The following is a 15950-nucleotide window of genomic DNA, read 5'->3' as shown; positions in this document are numbered from 1 at the left end:
GCAACCAAGCCGCCGTTTAACGGCACAGAAGGTCAAGCTAGAGTTGCAGTAATAGGCCTTACTGCAGAGAAAGTCTTGGCAATTGAAAGAGGGCTACCTATGACAAATAGAAACATATACGGATATTCTTTTCACTTTGAAGAAACAGACAGGATTCGAACGTGTCGAGTATATGGTTCTCTGAGTGACAGCGTAGCCTTGTCTTGTCTACGTTCTTTCGAAGGAAAATAATTTATCGTACGCAGAACGGCAGCTAGGTTAGTAGTTTCGGAGGAGAGCAGGGTGAATTATAAAAAATACAGAAATTTCCCATAGCCAAGACTCGTTACAGACGAAATCCTTTTTAATCCGCCGGATCAACCACTGTGTGCATCCCTTAGTTTTATGCGACACCCCAGTAACTTTATATTTGAACTGAGTTCCTGCTCTCATAGTTGGTGATGTGATAAGGATTAATATCTGGATACAAGTATGGCAATTTACAGATTTATTTACAATACGTTCTATATGCATAGAGAGTTGAGGTCAATAACGGCGGCCTAAAATATTGTCGATTGGCGACTTCTTGTGCAGACCAACATACTTTTATGTAGACGTTTATATGTACATGCATGAAATCAGGATGACAGGAGACTGTAAATTTGCAAACACGTACGTACGGTTGTAGATCCACGGTATCATTGAATTAAGAGTTATTCGTGTGTAATAAAGGGATGCGCTAATAATAGCGCTGATTATTCATCGTGACCTAAATTATAATAAGTTATCCGTAAACGGTGCAAAGTTTTTCCACATTATTGTTGTCAACTAGATGTGTTTTTGTATGTTTTCATCTTGTAGGACAGAGTTTAGGCTCAACTGCGGTTTTCGTCATTGTAGCGTATACGTAAGCCATCGCCTTGCTTGTGGACCTAACTCTTAAATGCATGTGCAGCACTTAAGGAAAGAATAATACTACTTACATATAGAAGTTACCTGATTGCGCTGAATATAAAGGAAATCATGAGAACACTAGAGCTATCATAACTGTTAACAGCGAATAATACAGATCCATATAAGACAAAATAAGGTCATTTTGAGTGCGAATAATCTCAGCGTGACATATATGTCTCAATGTGTAGCTTATATGTTAAAATAAAAGCTGTATATTCCATTTGTATGGCTTACATGACGTACCTTATGCCACAATGAATTTACTGGTACTAAATTACTAAAATACTGGATATTAAAATATGTATATATACATAAGCTGCGCTCGACACAGTTCGGGCACACAAATACAAATTAGACCGATATGACCATAAAACATTTCCGCAACGTTATGATTAGTATTCCATTACTGTATATTCATAAATATATTTAAAAAACATAACAATAACATATTTACACTATGAAACGCGTTTTATATAAATATTTTTAAGCGGTTCCTTAAAATCAGAACAATGTGATTAATTTGGATCGAACTTTTAGTCCAGTATCCGATAACATATGCGTCCGTCCTGGACCGTCCCTTACCTGTAACTGTAAGGTAATTGTAGGAGATGGTAGAGCTTCCAAATCAACTTCCCGGACCATAAACAGCTCTGCCGTCTGTTCGTGCAGCTCGAAGATTCCAAGTTCATTGCCTGAAGTAACCGCAAAAAAGCATAGTTTAATAAATAAAATGTTGCCTTCCTGGAGATCATCTGGAGTGTCTTTATGGAAAATTGCTTAGGGTTCACCTATTCTTCTTGCGCTTAAGATTTCGTAGAACATTTCTCCTCATCTTCGGTACCGATTTTACGGAAAAATTATTTTTTTTTTCTGCTGTACAAACAATGTCATGCATATGTGCAAGCGATTGGCGAAGGCAACAGTACTGAGTTTATATGGCATCCATTTTCCTGACGTTAGGCCTTTCCCTAGTGCAAACCGCCGATTTCAAAATAGCCCAATGACGCATACATAGCTGTGCAAAGACCTTTTGGAGCTGCTGGGCTGAATTTTCTTATGGAATTTATTATTCGTTTCTTGGGGCCGCTCGGAGAGCAGTTCGTAGCACAAATCCAGATTTGTACCCTGAGCAGCCGGGAGCAGCCGGGAGCAGTTTCGAAGAAAAGTCCTTATTCAATATCCAATCCGACACACAATTTGCGTCGTCGCAACTATGCGTTTTTTTAATAAGAAGCTTGTAAAGAATCCAGAAGTGCTAGACATACAGTTTTTTTTTTTTTGTCAGAACAGAAAACTGCTACGAACGTGTAGCAGTTTACATTTTTCACAACTTATTATAATCAATATGGCAAGCTTAATAAATTTTTGATGCCTTTCAAATTGAATGTCTAATTTGTAGTTTTGTTTTCGCTTTTCTGTTCATTCTAAATTGTGCTGAAAATGATGGCCCGATCCTAAAGCACATTTTGCATACACGACTGTTGCCTAAACTCTGGAAAATAAGGCTCTATTACCCAGAAAGAACGTAAAGCGACGTTGTCGAACATTCTAAAGTCACGGTTACCCTAACGATTACACCAAATATATGCTAACATGATATTTTAGTCGTTCAACATTGGTCTAAAGTGTAGCTAAGCCGATTTTATCTTTTTTCAGCATTTTCCAGACGCATTTTTCTGAATGGTTCACCGAAGCTGTAATTCCAGCATTGAAGACTAATTTAATAATGTTCTAGCGCATACCGTCGTTTTTTGCACGTTGTTCCTCCGACATATGGCAACTCGAAAGTAGACAAACGGTAGACCTAGTCAGTCTAAAGAGAGATAGAGTTTTAACTTCGCATAATCTATTCGAGCCTTTGTAACCCGACTACCTGCTATAGGGGAATTGTCCTAGTATCTAAATGATATCATTACATACGTATGAGGTTACATAATCGGCATAGGCTGTTTTAAGAAGAATGTTTAGTATCAAGCGTTTTACGACTTCACGACCATTTTCATTTTTTTTTTCTTTTGTAGCCAAAGTCCAAGCCACAATTCCTTTCAAAGCGGATTTATTACGACGTGATTAGTAACGTCTAAGCTGAAAAATCTACGACGAATCGTTGGAGTACCCGATAAAAAGCTGCCTAAAATTGAATCCACTTATGCTTCTATATGCCGAGATATTAACTATTTAGGGAGACGTACTGATGTGAATCTCTTGTATGTTGGCTTATATGATCAGACGTACGTTTTACGGAGCTGTTAAGACGCAATGTTGTATCTTATCGAATTCTAAGTCTGATAAATGTCACACACAAATTATTCTGTATATTTCCGTTATATACGACGTATACATATATAATATATGAATATATTTCCGTTAGCAGCTGCCAGCAATTGCTCAGAATAGAATTATCTATCCAGTAAAATACACAGCCTTTCGGTTTACCCATATAAGTCAACCTGTCCGAGAATCTATATTAATAATCTTTTGTGGCGCATATGAGTGCTCGGAGTCTAATTCGGTACCGAACGTTGGCTTACAAGCCGAGTTGCTCACTTTTGGCGAACTAAGTACTTTAAAGTATCATATCCTGTTTTCGTATCCGATATCAATTAAAAATCTATAAATTATAGTTGTTGTGTTAATTAAGTAAGCGGACGCCAAGATAAGCGTAAGAGGTACGAGGTAATGGAAGGTAATGCACTAGGACAATATCAAAAGTGTATTATTACCTACTAAGGTCACTACTAACCATGAATAATCGAATATCGTAATGGTGTGTTTATTCCGAGATCCTGATCAAAAGCATGAACCTGAGCATCTGTCTTCACTCGGTTTCGTAAACGACCACCCTGAAAATACAAATCAAGGTACCGTGGCCCTCTTACTGAATCGGTTTACAATTGTCACAAGAATTCTGCAATATAGATTAGGGATATCTATAAATAGTTGCTATGACGACCTAGTGTTTACTATCGTTCAGCTAATCATATCGAGTGAAAAGATCGTGTTATTACAAGAACAGCTGATAACAGCTTCATGCTAAAACAAGTAGCTAACATATAATTGTCGGGTCCTACGCTTTATACTGCTGCGTTAAGTGTAATTACAACAACTTGTGATTAGACGTACTTCAATTCTGGGTCTCTGAACTGCTGGGCAAAGTGTCAGATTGCCACTGAACTCTGACGTTGGCTAGATTTGCATGACCTCTATCCATAATACTTACAGTAAACTGTGCGGATTCGGTGATATTAGCATGATAGACGGGTTTGGTAAATACAGGATTCTGATCATCTGCATCTTTTACTCGGATAGTGAGCTCCGTATTGGTTTGAAAACTCTCCGGAGAACCGTGATCCTGTAAGATCACGGAAAATTGAATCTGAGAGAACTTTCTCTACACAATATGTAAGATTTCATTAGCTAGGTACAAACTATAGCCTAAAAGAGTCAGTCTCTCTTAGCAGACTGTGTCTCTAGATATGCTGCAATTCAGTTCACTCAAATTTCTTGCGTATCTTCGGGTCAAATTTAAAGTATAAAGAGTTCATACGATATATAAGCCCGAGTACAAGGCAGATGACTTACGCTTATTAACTTATTTACACACCAGATATTTGCGATGTTGTAATTCAACGTTCAGCTTGTAACGTGTGCATACACTTCCTACATAGATGTTAGAAATTCCCCCAGTAAGGTACTTCATGATTTTACAGAATTAGGAGGCTTCGAAGTTATGACTTTATTCGTAACTTCCAAGCCTCCGTATATCGTCCGACTTATCGTTTCTAATAAAAAAAAGAAAAACTACATCTTATAAATATGGTAATATTTATAAAGTATATTTCGATGTTAGAATTCCTATTTCGGATCATTTTCGCTAATAAGAGGTTAGTATTTCTTAACGTTACCCGTGCTTGGATCTGTAATTTATACACTCGAGTGCCATGGTCATAATCCAACGGTTTGTTGATAACCACAACTCCTTCAAGAGGGTCAGAGAGCGCGAACGAGGCATTGTCATTACCTCCCTGAAAAAAAAATCGAGAGCGAACGCAGTCAAGTCCGCGTGTTACGCTTTGTCGATAGATTCTTACAATATAAACCAACGAGCTAGTAAGTAGAAAAAATGAGCCGAGTTCATGTTTCTTTGAGAAGTAACATCTTTGCCGTCGTGTGTATATAATTTCTTCACTAGTTCACTGAGCCATTGTTACTAAAAAACGTAATTTAAATGACTAATGATTTTAATATTCAGTGATAATTGCACAAAGTGTCAAACTGTTTTAACAGGAGTGTATTTCGAGAATTTCTTTTATTAGCGAAGAGAGTAACCTTAGGTAACAGTGTTTTCAGCGTACATAATTTTACTCCATCTACGCCCTGCTCATTTTAAATACGTTTATTGTACACGATTTGACTTCAAATACTGCTCTTTAGCAACAGTTTCCCTTGTGATGGACGACTACGTTGCCACTGCGTCATATCCGGCAATGTTCAGATTGGTAAATCAACATCGCGACTGTTGCTACGTTAGCCATTTACAATACTATGCAATCGCCAGATGTTATTAAGTGCAGGGTGTGTATAAGAGTTTAACTATACGATGGTCATCCAGACCATGCCGCATTCAGATTTTCTAGTTACTACTTCGTATGAAAGAAAATAGCGCTTCCTGACTATCTAGATACTACATCTTATGATAATGCTGATGATGGGAGGGAAAGATCAGATGGTGCTAATGAATAGGGAACCCTCTCCTACCTTGCTGACATCACAGATGTCAACTCTGAGGTTCTACTAGCTCTCGTATGGAGAACAATGGCGCCCACCCACTTCTCGTGAAGAACGTGGGAAAATGTCTTCCGCCATTCGTCCTGTTCTTCCGGTATACATACTATTATAGTCATTCGATCAACATCCTTGGTTTCCTCCAAGCGATCCGATGTCATGTATGGATCAAGGTATACAGAAGCGACCACGCAGCAGAACGTCACAGTTAGTGAAAAAGATAAGAATAACTAGCAATGAGTTCTTCCCAGCTATGTGGTTAGATTCTCTCGTGCCCACGTAGACAGATATGTAGCTGTGTACATGCTAGCGCGGCTGCTGTTAAGTTACCAACGGTGTTAAAAGGTAATTAGAGAAGACAAAAGGCCTACTAACCAAGAGACGCCAACTAGTTATGCCGGAAGAATCATAGGGCTCTTTCTTCTCACTTCTACAGTATATAAAAGACCTAAAGGTGGACCCAAAGAAGGACGTTTAGCATCTATTCAATCATTAATGAATTCAACATCTATATTGAACTAAAATATTCACAGTTGGCCGATCTGGAGTGTCAACATCATCGTAGCGTTGCTAGCTATCATCCCTGACCCTATTATTGCCATTTTGCTATCACAAAAGACATACATTTTATCAGATGTCACTCTTGCCAGGCTCCGCGTTAGATTTATAAGCTACATTGAACTGAGCTGATTTAGAAATAGCGGATTAAGCTGGGCGCAGTTCATTTTAAGGATGCCGTATAAATCCACGCATCGTGCACTTGCCGCCCGGTGACTGCTCGGTAAAGTCGAAGGCTCATTCAGTTTATAAGGCCTTATAGATTATTCGGAAATGAGCTCGCCCTATCATAAGGCGTCAGCATATTAGCAGAGGAGAATGATAATTTCGCTGCTTAAATAACTTTTCACTAATGTTACCTTTACGACAATAATTTGACGATTAAGTCTTCCACTTCCAGTACTGACTTACACCCTGTGAAATCAATCTGAGATCAACCCAATCGGCTTCTCATTGATATATAGGTAGGTAACGTAGAATCATCTATTTTACAATAAATTTCACATACCACAATAGAGTAGGTGATATCTGAATTCGGCGTGTTAGGCTTATCACGATCGATGGCGTGAATCCCACGGAATATCGTCAGACCCACAGGAGTTAGCTGTAAAAAAACGAGACAAATGTTTTTATCAACACCCAAAACAGTAGTATCTTTTTTAAAGCTTATATTCGAAATAAATGGCTTTCACAACTTTATTGTTTACAACAAGGAGGCGCGTTTCTTTTAATATTTATGGAGGGATTATTATACTGTTCGCGCAATTTATATTTTTCGTAGTGATGCCATTTTCACACGGATTTCTCTCGTCAAACACTACATACTATATATGCTTATCTATATATAAAGTCTAACTTGGCAAAGTGTATAGATATATATGTATTATTGTGGTATATGTATGTATATATACGGCACGTACCAATCCTAAATATTATTGCTGTTCGTCGGCGAGGTGGTGAGCGAATGAATCGAATTTGTGTACGTACGTGCATACGGTAGTACCTAGACGTCTACTTAAGTTGAATCTGATTAAATACTATCATCTCTATGAAATAATCTACCAGTTCCTGAAATTGTTTTGCAGCGTTCTATTGAAGTCATAGCTCTGTCTGTAACATGTGCTGTCATGTATCTTTAGGTTTTTTTTCTGGTTCTCACAGGTATCTTGCCGTTTGCAGCGTGTCTGGGTACCTTTGTATCAGGTCGCACGATGCTTATCAAATGATCTCTTTAAACCATGACAATTTGCCTCTTCTAAGGGATAAAGCACTCTATATTTTCAGCTGAAGTTATGCACTTGTATAAAGCTGCAAGATACAGTGCATGTAAGAACTCGGTTATTTCTGCGGCACAGTCGTTTGCCTCTAAAGGATCGGTTATCTTTTAACAACTTTCTTTAATCGCACAAATTGTGCAGCAGCTTCCTTATCCGTGTATGTTCTCTTCTTCGGTGTGGCCTTAGAAGATGGGATTCTCTCCTGTATGGATTAAACTGACGCACAATTTTTCTGCGCTGTTACCCATATCTAACTATTTTAGTATTTGTTATGGTCATGTTTATGTTTCTGCATCATTTGCAGAAATTTTTTGCAGTTACTAGAAGGCTATGGGAGGCCCTACCACATCTATTCTAAGCCGTCAGGTTTTCGTTAGGTTACAAAGTAAAGGACAACGGCGAGTACATAACACGTAGCGCACCCATTTCTTGTTATAGTTCTTCGTTAGGTGTAACACTATGCAATAGTTTTGGGCTAAGCCGTTTTGCTGACGATAGGTAAGTACTATGTGTTGGTTGATCCAAATGTCTACTAGCTGCAAACGCAATTGGGAACCATCAAATGGTATCCGTTACGGATTTGTTCATTATAATCTTGCCAAGATTCAACATGATTGGAATTTATACTAGTCTTTTAGAGTTAGGTGCCCATTACCAGGCAGTAGTTAAAATTAAGAGAACAACAATAAGAGTTAGATCTATACGACCACGATGGTATTAGAGTGGCTCATTCGGTCTGTAATATACGATCATTACTCTAAATTCGTAAGCCTGAAGTACAACGCAGGTATCTTTGAACTAGGTGCGATGATTATATATATATATATATATATAATATATATAAAATAAAAGTGCCATATTGTTTCCTTTTATCTATCAGCGCTAACTGCGATCCTACAAAATTCTTATTTTCGCCCTGTCAGACGACATAACTCGATGCTGTTCTAGCGCAGTAGCATGAACCGTTACTTCTGCCTTTCTTAAACGGCACTCGAGGGCCTCCCAGAGATCACGTAAACAAGTTGTAGTCTAGTGCAAGTGACTGATGGACACAGACAGACTGTACGGGTGGAAAAAAGATGAACCCCAAATCAAGCAAGGCAACAACGATAGCTCTCAAAAAACAAATATCATAATTTTCAGAAATGTAGTGTTCAAAAAGCCGAAGCATAAAATAAGTAGTCTGATATAAAAGTTGCGACTTAGGTTTGCTGCATTGACGTGAAATAAAAATCAATGAGACAATGCGATTGCGTTGAAGACGGCAAGCATGATAACAGCATTCCGCATTACGTGGCGAGATGGCGAACCCTGCTGGGATCGGTCATTGTGCTGTGGTTCTCCTGGTCTCAATAGGCCAAAACAATCTCCAGTGCTGCTGGCGCTGCTGCTGTTTGTACAGACTATTATCCCCCACCAGCCAGGCCGACTAATGTTAGAACGAGCTGATAGAGGGAATAGATTTGAAGACAGCAAAGGTTTGGGGTAATGGCGTGTTGAAAGGAACTCTGTATGTAGAGGCATTGAAACGTACGAAAGCGCACGTACAAACGTAGTGCTGTTGTCATGGGCCTGTTGTGGAGTAAGTGCGGGTGGTTTGTGTTGAATGCGTATGAACTGTTAGATTGTGGCGTTGGCAGTTAACAACTAGAGGAGTAAGAACTGTGGTATCGACCGCCAGCGAATACAGACGCATGGGTGGAATGGCCTTCCACGTTTCTGATGGAACGACCAAGGGAGCGGGAAACTGAACAGACAAAAGGAACCCTCTTACTGAAACCAGGTCGGGGTGAAGGCCTGTGTCTGACAGCGCACTCGCCGGGATATTTCAGTTCTCTCTTCGGCCCTGCTACTCGGGCGACCACCACTGCCCCTTGATTAACCGACTGCAAAGGGCTGGGGACATAGAAGTGGAAAAATCTAGAAGCTTTAAGTCAGGCCTCGAGGATAAGCACCGACTGATGCGACCACAAAACTTACGGGCGCACCGTAAGCAAACTCCACTAGATTTTAGTCCGTTCAACAATTCGGTTCTCCTAGTTCCGCCCTGTATTGGCTTTGTCTAGACAATAACAATCGCTGTACAGAAAGATTTGCTTCACGGCAAATCAGAACCATTCAATGCCATTTACAAAGCATCGTTCAAACACATCCACTCGAAAGTGACTTGAAAAGTATGTACCGGAAGCCTGTTCAGGAGCAGGTAAGGCAGTTATATCTTAAAAAGTCATTTTTTCTCCGCTGTAGCACGGACGACCGAACGCGCCTCACCTTTACGTCCACTTTAACCTCGCTTCGCTTGTTGATGAGGGACACTTTTTTGCTACGAAGGGTTCTGCTTTATAGATGCTATTAAACGAATATTATTTGACTGTTCCATTCTGTAAATAATGTAGTGTATAAAAAGAGATATAGCTCGGGAAGCAGCAATAGGTTGAGAAGCGCGCTTGTCTTCGATATTTGAACCGATAATCTGGATCAAGTTGAGGGTGCCATTTTTTTTTATTTAGAAAACGTGCAATTGCACTGAATTAGAATAATTAACTCCTTATGATTTCTAAATCTCGAATTTGATTGTCCCGTGCCGTCTCTTTAGCCTTAATTTTTCTCATAATTACTACCTGTGAATAGAAATACGGTGCACTTATGAATCGACAGCTTAATATGTCGTCACTCAAAAGCGGCATCTAGTGGTTGCTACATACCTCGATAATTATTTTTCCAATAACAACATTATATCTCGATGTCGCCGCGTAAACTGTCGTTTTAATGCTCGAAGGTAATACGACTAGAAGTTGGTTTGTGTATGTAAGGTATACATTGAAGAACCTATCATAGTAAACAGCCGAGGGCGATGGGCAGACTATTTATCAACGGTAAGGTTTTCTTGCTTCGCATTAAGCTAAACTACTGTTCTTATAACACGCTTGAATGTATATACATAAACGCTCAAGTAATAAACCGCCGTCCTTTATCATAGAGATTTTGTGATCTTATTCCTTTGATGACTTTGTCTTAATAAAGCTTTTTAAAGAATATTAGCTTTCAGCTTTTGCTGCATCTTGATCTCTGTTGGATCTATTGGATGTAGAAGTCCGCGGCATATAAGTTCTATTTTATTCTTTCTGAAGTAATTTTTATTGACCAGTTGCCTTTTGGTGACCATCAGTAGTCGTAGTCTACCTTTATTTATCTCGGGCCTGATTGCAATGACAACAACCTTTGTCCTGAGCTGTGAATGGCCCGACTGCTTCAGTAAGCTCTCTATCTAGGTCTATATCCAAAGTGTTTTTGATGGCTGAAAAAGTTTAAGGTAAGCTAGGAAAAATGACCCGGCAGGTATGCTTGAGCGGTAGATATGCAGCCAATTCAAATACTCTAGAAGCCGCACAGTAGCTCATAGATTTTGGCCGAGTCTTGGCTTGGGGTGACCTACAGATTTCGGCTTTGGAGTCTTTAAAAGATGCTCGCTCGGTTCCATAGGCACCCAATCCGATACGTTCCGCCACGTAACGGATGTGATCTAACAGCTATCAACGAAGTCCGTTTACAGGCTTACCACCATCGCAACCGCATAAGATATATCTAGTCACATATGTAGAGCTCTCCGGCCTATAACAAGGCTCACGGATTTAGTTTGAGTCAAATTTTGATAATTAGACTATTGTTAGGACAACTCTATCGTTAGCGATTGATTTAGCAATACCAATGGAATACCTGAACCGAGAATACATTTTGCAGACACTATTTGTGGTTGAAGTACACATGCTCTGTTATTGAATGTCCAACTACGGAAAATTTCAACAGAAAGATATTCACAAATTAAATAGAGGCACTCAATTTCTTTTATTTCAAGAGGCCTGGTTTTGAAATTTTAAGACTTGTGCCGTCAGCTTTAATATTATCGTGTGCTATTTCGCATCTACCTAAAAGTCTATAGTATAATCACACACCTTTCGTTTTCGCACTAAGTCCAAATGGAATTCTAGTTCTTGGCAAGAAAATTTGCACGAACTAGGATTGTATGTTATACAAAAAAGCGAGGAAGATGCAGTACAAACGAAACAAAATAAAAAAAAAAAGATAAGGAAGGAAAATAAAAGAAATAAGAATTAAATACAAATACGATAAAATAGAGGAACTTCTGTTACAGGTGAATCCGGTGGACGTTGGAATTCAATCATTTTTAGCACGTCCCGCTCGCAAACGAGACTTAGCTGATGAATACTTCAACTTCCTCCCTTATGTTCCAAACTTCAGAGTATAAATCGGTTGAGTTTATTCCACAAGAAAAGAGTTTTGGAGAAAGGTACCTTTTAGTATTGAAAAGGTCAACGTTCGAAGGTAAAATTTTTATTCCTTGAAGGACACAGCGTTGCGGAAATTTTCCAAAATCGGTAGAGACGTCGGGCAACGAGACCCTAAGCAAAAGCATATTACGTTACTAATGTTTCCTGGAGTTTCGAAAAGCATTAAAATGCTGACCAAACGTTGAAGTTCGAAAAATAAGAGGATACGGCCGCAATCGAGAGGGCTGTTCCCGAAGAACAATTTGCAGTCTAAGGGTTTTATCTGCCAAAACTGGTACCTTGCATGTAACATATTACAAAATTATAATTGAAATATTGGAAATAGGGAATCCGAGTGAAAAATGGGTCCCTTGTGAATTGACTCCAGGCCAGTCAGAAATGCATGCGGTCTAGTCCACGTGCAATTTTACGAACTCTGATCAACAAAAAATCAGACCAAGTAAGGTTCAATCTATACCGCCAAGAGGAGAGGCATCAAGGGAAAGAACGAGTTTGGTGCCGAGTAGGCTCGAACGGAGTAGGAGTACTTGTAGTAGTTATCAAGGTCATCTGCTACAATAAGATACTCGCCGAAAATGAGTCTGATGAGTTTTTCAAGAGACTTATGGACTGTGTGCATAACACTCTAAAATTTGACGACAACGCTAGACCTTCATCTGCTATGCCTCAGTGATGTCCTGGACTGAGTAAAAGAGTATCTAACTTTGGCTTCAACTTGCTTATTCTGTCGATCTAACTTGATGTGGTCACGGAACTGTCTATGCCAGGTATGCCTCACCGTCGAGTTACCTCAAGAGACCAAATATAGAAAACATATGTTAAATATAGAGTTTTATAGAAGCTGCTAGAGCACTCGGTTAGCTGTATAGAAATATTTAAAAAATCACCATTCTAGCAACTAAGGACAGGAAGGAGGGAATTAAAAAAATAGCTATAACACATTTCTAGCCAGCAGCGATGGCTGCCATAGCAGCTCCTATTTGATCCGATCACACAAACTCCCTCGTTGGAGCTTTTGGAAGTGCCTAAGCTTTTTATTCTAGCCCTATCGCATCGCTATTTCTGTTTAGCACTCATTTGGGACGAACGAGAAGTCTAGGTCGTACTATAGTTACATCGGACTGCCAGCGCAAGCTGCACCAAATGAACAATAAAAGAGTGCCTTATGAACTAGTGACATAAGAAGCTACCACAAATAGAGACACAGCCGCCATATGTAAAAGTAAAAATAAACGTGCGGAGTCCTTTTTCAGAAAGAAAGATGTTTCCTAGCGCATCGGTGCGAACGCTAAGATAGAAGGCTTCCCATAGCAGTTAAGAAAATGAACATTTACAGCAGTGATAATCGATTCTACGTTGATACGCTTGAATTTTCCTACTATCGTAAAATTCTACGTAAAAATTCGGCTTTAGGATCTTTCTTTGAGGAACGATTCATAGTTTAAAATTAATCTGGTGTGACGAACTACATGTTCCTCGAAGATAAATGTGAATTGCATTTGTTTAAAAAAATTGTAAAAATGGGACATTAATACCCGAGACTAAAACATGGACATAGTTAAGATAACAGAACGATGACTCTCTATAGAACAGGTAGCTTCAGCTAAATTAAGCTACGCTGACCTAATCCCGGCGAAAACCAAATATCGCGTAATATAGTAATTATGTACGTATGAAGATGGAATTCTGTATTCTAAAATTAATAATAAAATTCTTCTCATCCGAGGTTTTTGCGTAGATCAACACAGGATAATACGACTCGTGCCAGCCTACTTATCGCCTTCAGGCACAGCTACTGACCTTATAGGCCTCTTGGTCACACTAACCCATGGACTAAAAACAATAATGAAATATGACGATACTATAATTATTTCGGGTGATCTAAACCTGTCGCCTATCGACTGGAAAACGCTAAACATACCAAGATTAAGTGGGAAAAAAACTAATATTTCATATTTTCGGTGCCGATCATAAGCCGATACAACTTGTTTCCGATCCTATTAATATGGCCATGCAGAAAGACGCTAACAAGCAAGGATCTATACCTACGGCTTAGTCGGCCTATGGACCGGATCGAAGCACTAATCTGCAGCTATTAAAAACACAATTTAAGTGAACTAAGTTTACGTCTACATGGCTCAGTGTTTCGATGCGGTGGTGATTCCTAACTTTAAGATGTTTCCCAGTGATCGACTAACAGAACCGACCCCAAAGTTCACGTGCTTCCATACCGCAATCAATCAAAGTTAGTAATAGAGCAACCTCAGGTTTTCCTCAGGATGCAATACTGAAACCTTTCGCCTTTAGTTTGTATATACATTCAAATGCGTATACATTACACCTATTAGTATTTATAAAAAGCTACACAGATGTTGTAAAGATATATGTACGAAATGGCAAAGACTGCAGTGTCTTGATGTTGCAATGTATTCCAGGCAACTATTCTGAATGTATGAACAGATTAGAGTTGAAATTGTCGGTTGAAAAAATCCATCGTTTCACAGACAGAAATCCCAATCATGTTTACTTCATCGGTGGACGCAACCCATAAACAGGAATATCTATTTGTAACTTCTAAAAGTTGCCACAACAGTTACCCTAAACTACACGAAGCAATACTCCCTTTTAATTGGATTTTACGATCGCTTATTACAAAAGACCCCTTCAGGCTATTAAAAATATTTATCGGGCCTTTCATAATATATGCAGAACCCATTTGTTATTTAAATTTGCATGTTTCATTAATAACATAAGTACCTTACTATATTCCTGATAATTAATACTTCTTAATGATTTTTCGCCATCATAGCCGTTCGCAACGCGATGCGTATTAGTTACCCAGAGCACGGCGCCATAATTTTGATGTGTTAATGCAATGTCTTTTAGAATAATGTATACTATGGATCACGTACGGTCCACACAAATAATCCAAGACAACGCTACGGTATTATTATTTGAGCGGCAATCCAGTAACGGAGTGAAGTTTCAATATAGAAGCACAGCAAAATCATATGCTACCCCTTCACTTCAGCGCTTTGTCGAGCATTGCCAATCCTCATCAGTGCATCTGAGCATTGCACGTTCTAGGCCAAACGCCCGGCGACGCATTTAAGCCTTGAAACTACTTGATAGAAATTTCCCGAAGAAAGCAGTCTATTAACTGGAATTGTATAAGGCGTATCTCATTTACCGAACACAAACCATAAAGCGTGACACAAAAAATCGAACTTACGTGTTATACCATATACGTCGTAAATATCATTATATATTGTGAATGACACTAACCTCATCAACTTCAAGATGGTATGGCGTATTTTGGAATTCCGGTGCATGGTCGTTGACATCCTGAACATAGACAGTCACAGGTAAAAAAGCTTCTTCAGAACCAGATGAACCCTTGCACGTCAGCTTAAATTTGAGCACGCTTTGAGGATCGGGCTGAAAAGTCACAGAAATAAAGAAGTCACAGACGGTTTTCAAGACTTAACAGAGATTTTCTTCAGATTTAATAAACAAATGTCAACTTGAAGTATTTCTTTATTACAGAATATACATAATAATTACTTATATACAAAAAAGTAATGCAGAATCCTTTGTATGAGTATACACCTTTCGTCACTGTAGAGAAGCTATGCATCCATTTTTAGCTGATGACCACCCGGTATAGAAAGCTTACTTCCGGTACGAACCCGTCACCTCTCCTGTTTTTAGTCTAGCTGAGTAACTGGTTCGACTTAGGCTAGCATACTATAGTGGATATCTAGCAATTATCTACCTCTATTCATAAACCATATTAATGTTTTTGGTGACAAAATACCTACATGATTACGTATCAGACAACTAACATTATGTGGGAAGCACGCCTAGAAAACTAGGAACTACAGAGCAAGCAGCGTGGGTCACCATATAATTGGACTCTGCTCTTCCATTTTTTATCAGCGCCGGAGAAGAACTCGCTAAGCGTGTTTCGACCAACAGAGATAAAAAAACAGAAAGAAGGACGTAACTTCGTTTAACCAGAACTGACGTTCCGAGTTGGTGGTCGCCGTCCTGTCTCAACCAGGCTACAGATGCGCTTTCTCATATA

General features: G+C 39.1%; 1 protein-coding gene across 7 annotated transcripts in view; it reads right to left on the bottom strand.

Moving 5' to 3' along the window:
* LOC111243433 (protocadherin Fat 3-like) overlaps nt 1–15950 on the bottom strand; it is a 162584-nt gene that overhangs the window by 66499 nt on the left and 80135 nt on the right. For all 7 annotated transcript variants that reach the window (XM_086978391.1, XM_086978386.1, XM_086978387.1 and 4 more), the window contains 6 exons: nt 15149–15301; nt 6785–6880; nt 4839–4958; nt 4154–4285; nt 3677–3776; nt 1516–1625 (listed from right to left, as the gene is read on the bottom strand). In XM_086978391.1, the coding sequence (XP_086834517.1) occupies nt 1516–1625; nt 3677–3776; nt 4154–4285; nt 4839–4958; nt 6785–6880; nt 15149–15301 (711 nt within the window). The remainder of the gene's footprint in view (nt 1–1515; nt 1626–3676; nt 3777–4153; nt 4286–4838; nt 4959–6784; nt 6881–15148; nt 15302–15950) is intronic.

The sequence above is a fragment of the Varroa destructor genome, unplaced genomic scaffold (genome assembly GCF_002443255.2).
Source record: "Varroa destructor unplaced genomic scaffold, Vdes_3.0 BEIS01000001.1, whole genome shotgun sequence".
NCBI classification, from domain to species: Eukaryota; Metazoa; Arthropoda; class Arachnida; order Mesostigmata; family Varroidae; genus Varroa; species Varroa destructor.
Note: the sequence above shows the minus strand (reverse complement) of the source record. Positions and strands in the feature narration are given on the sequence as shown.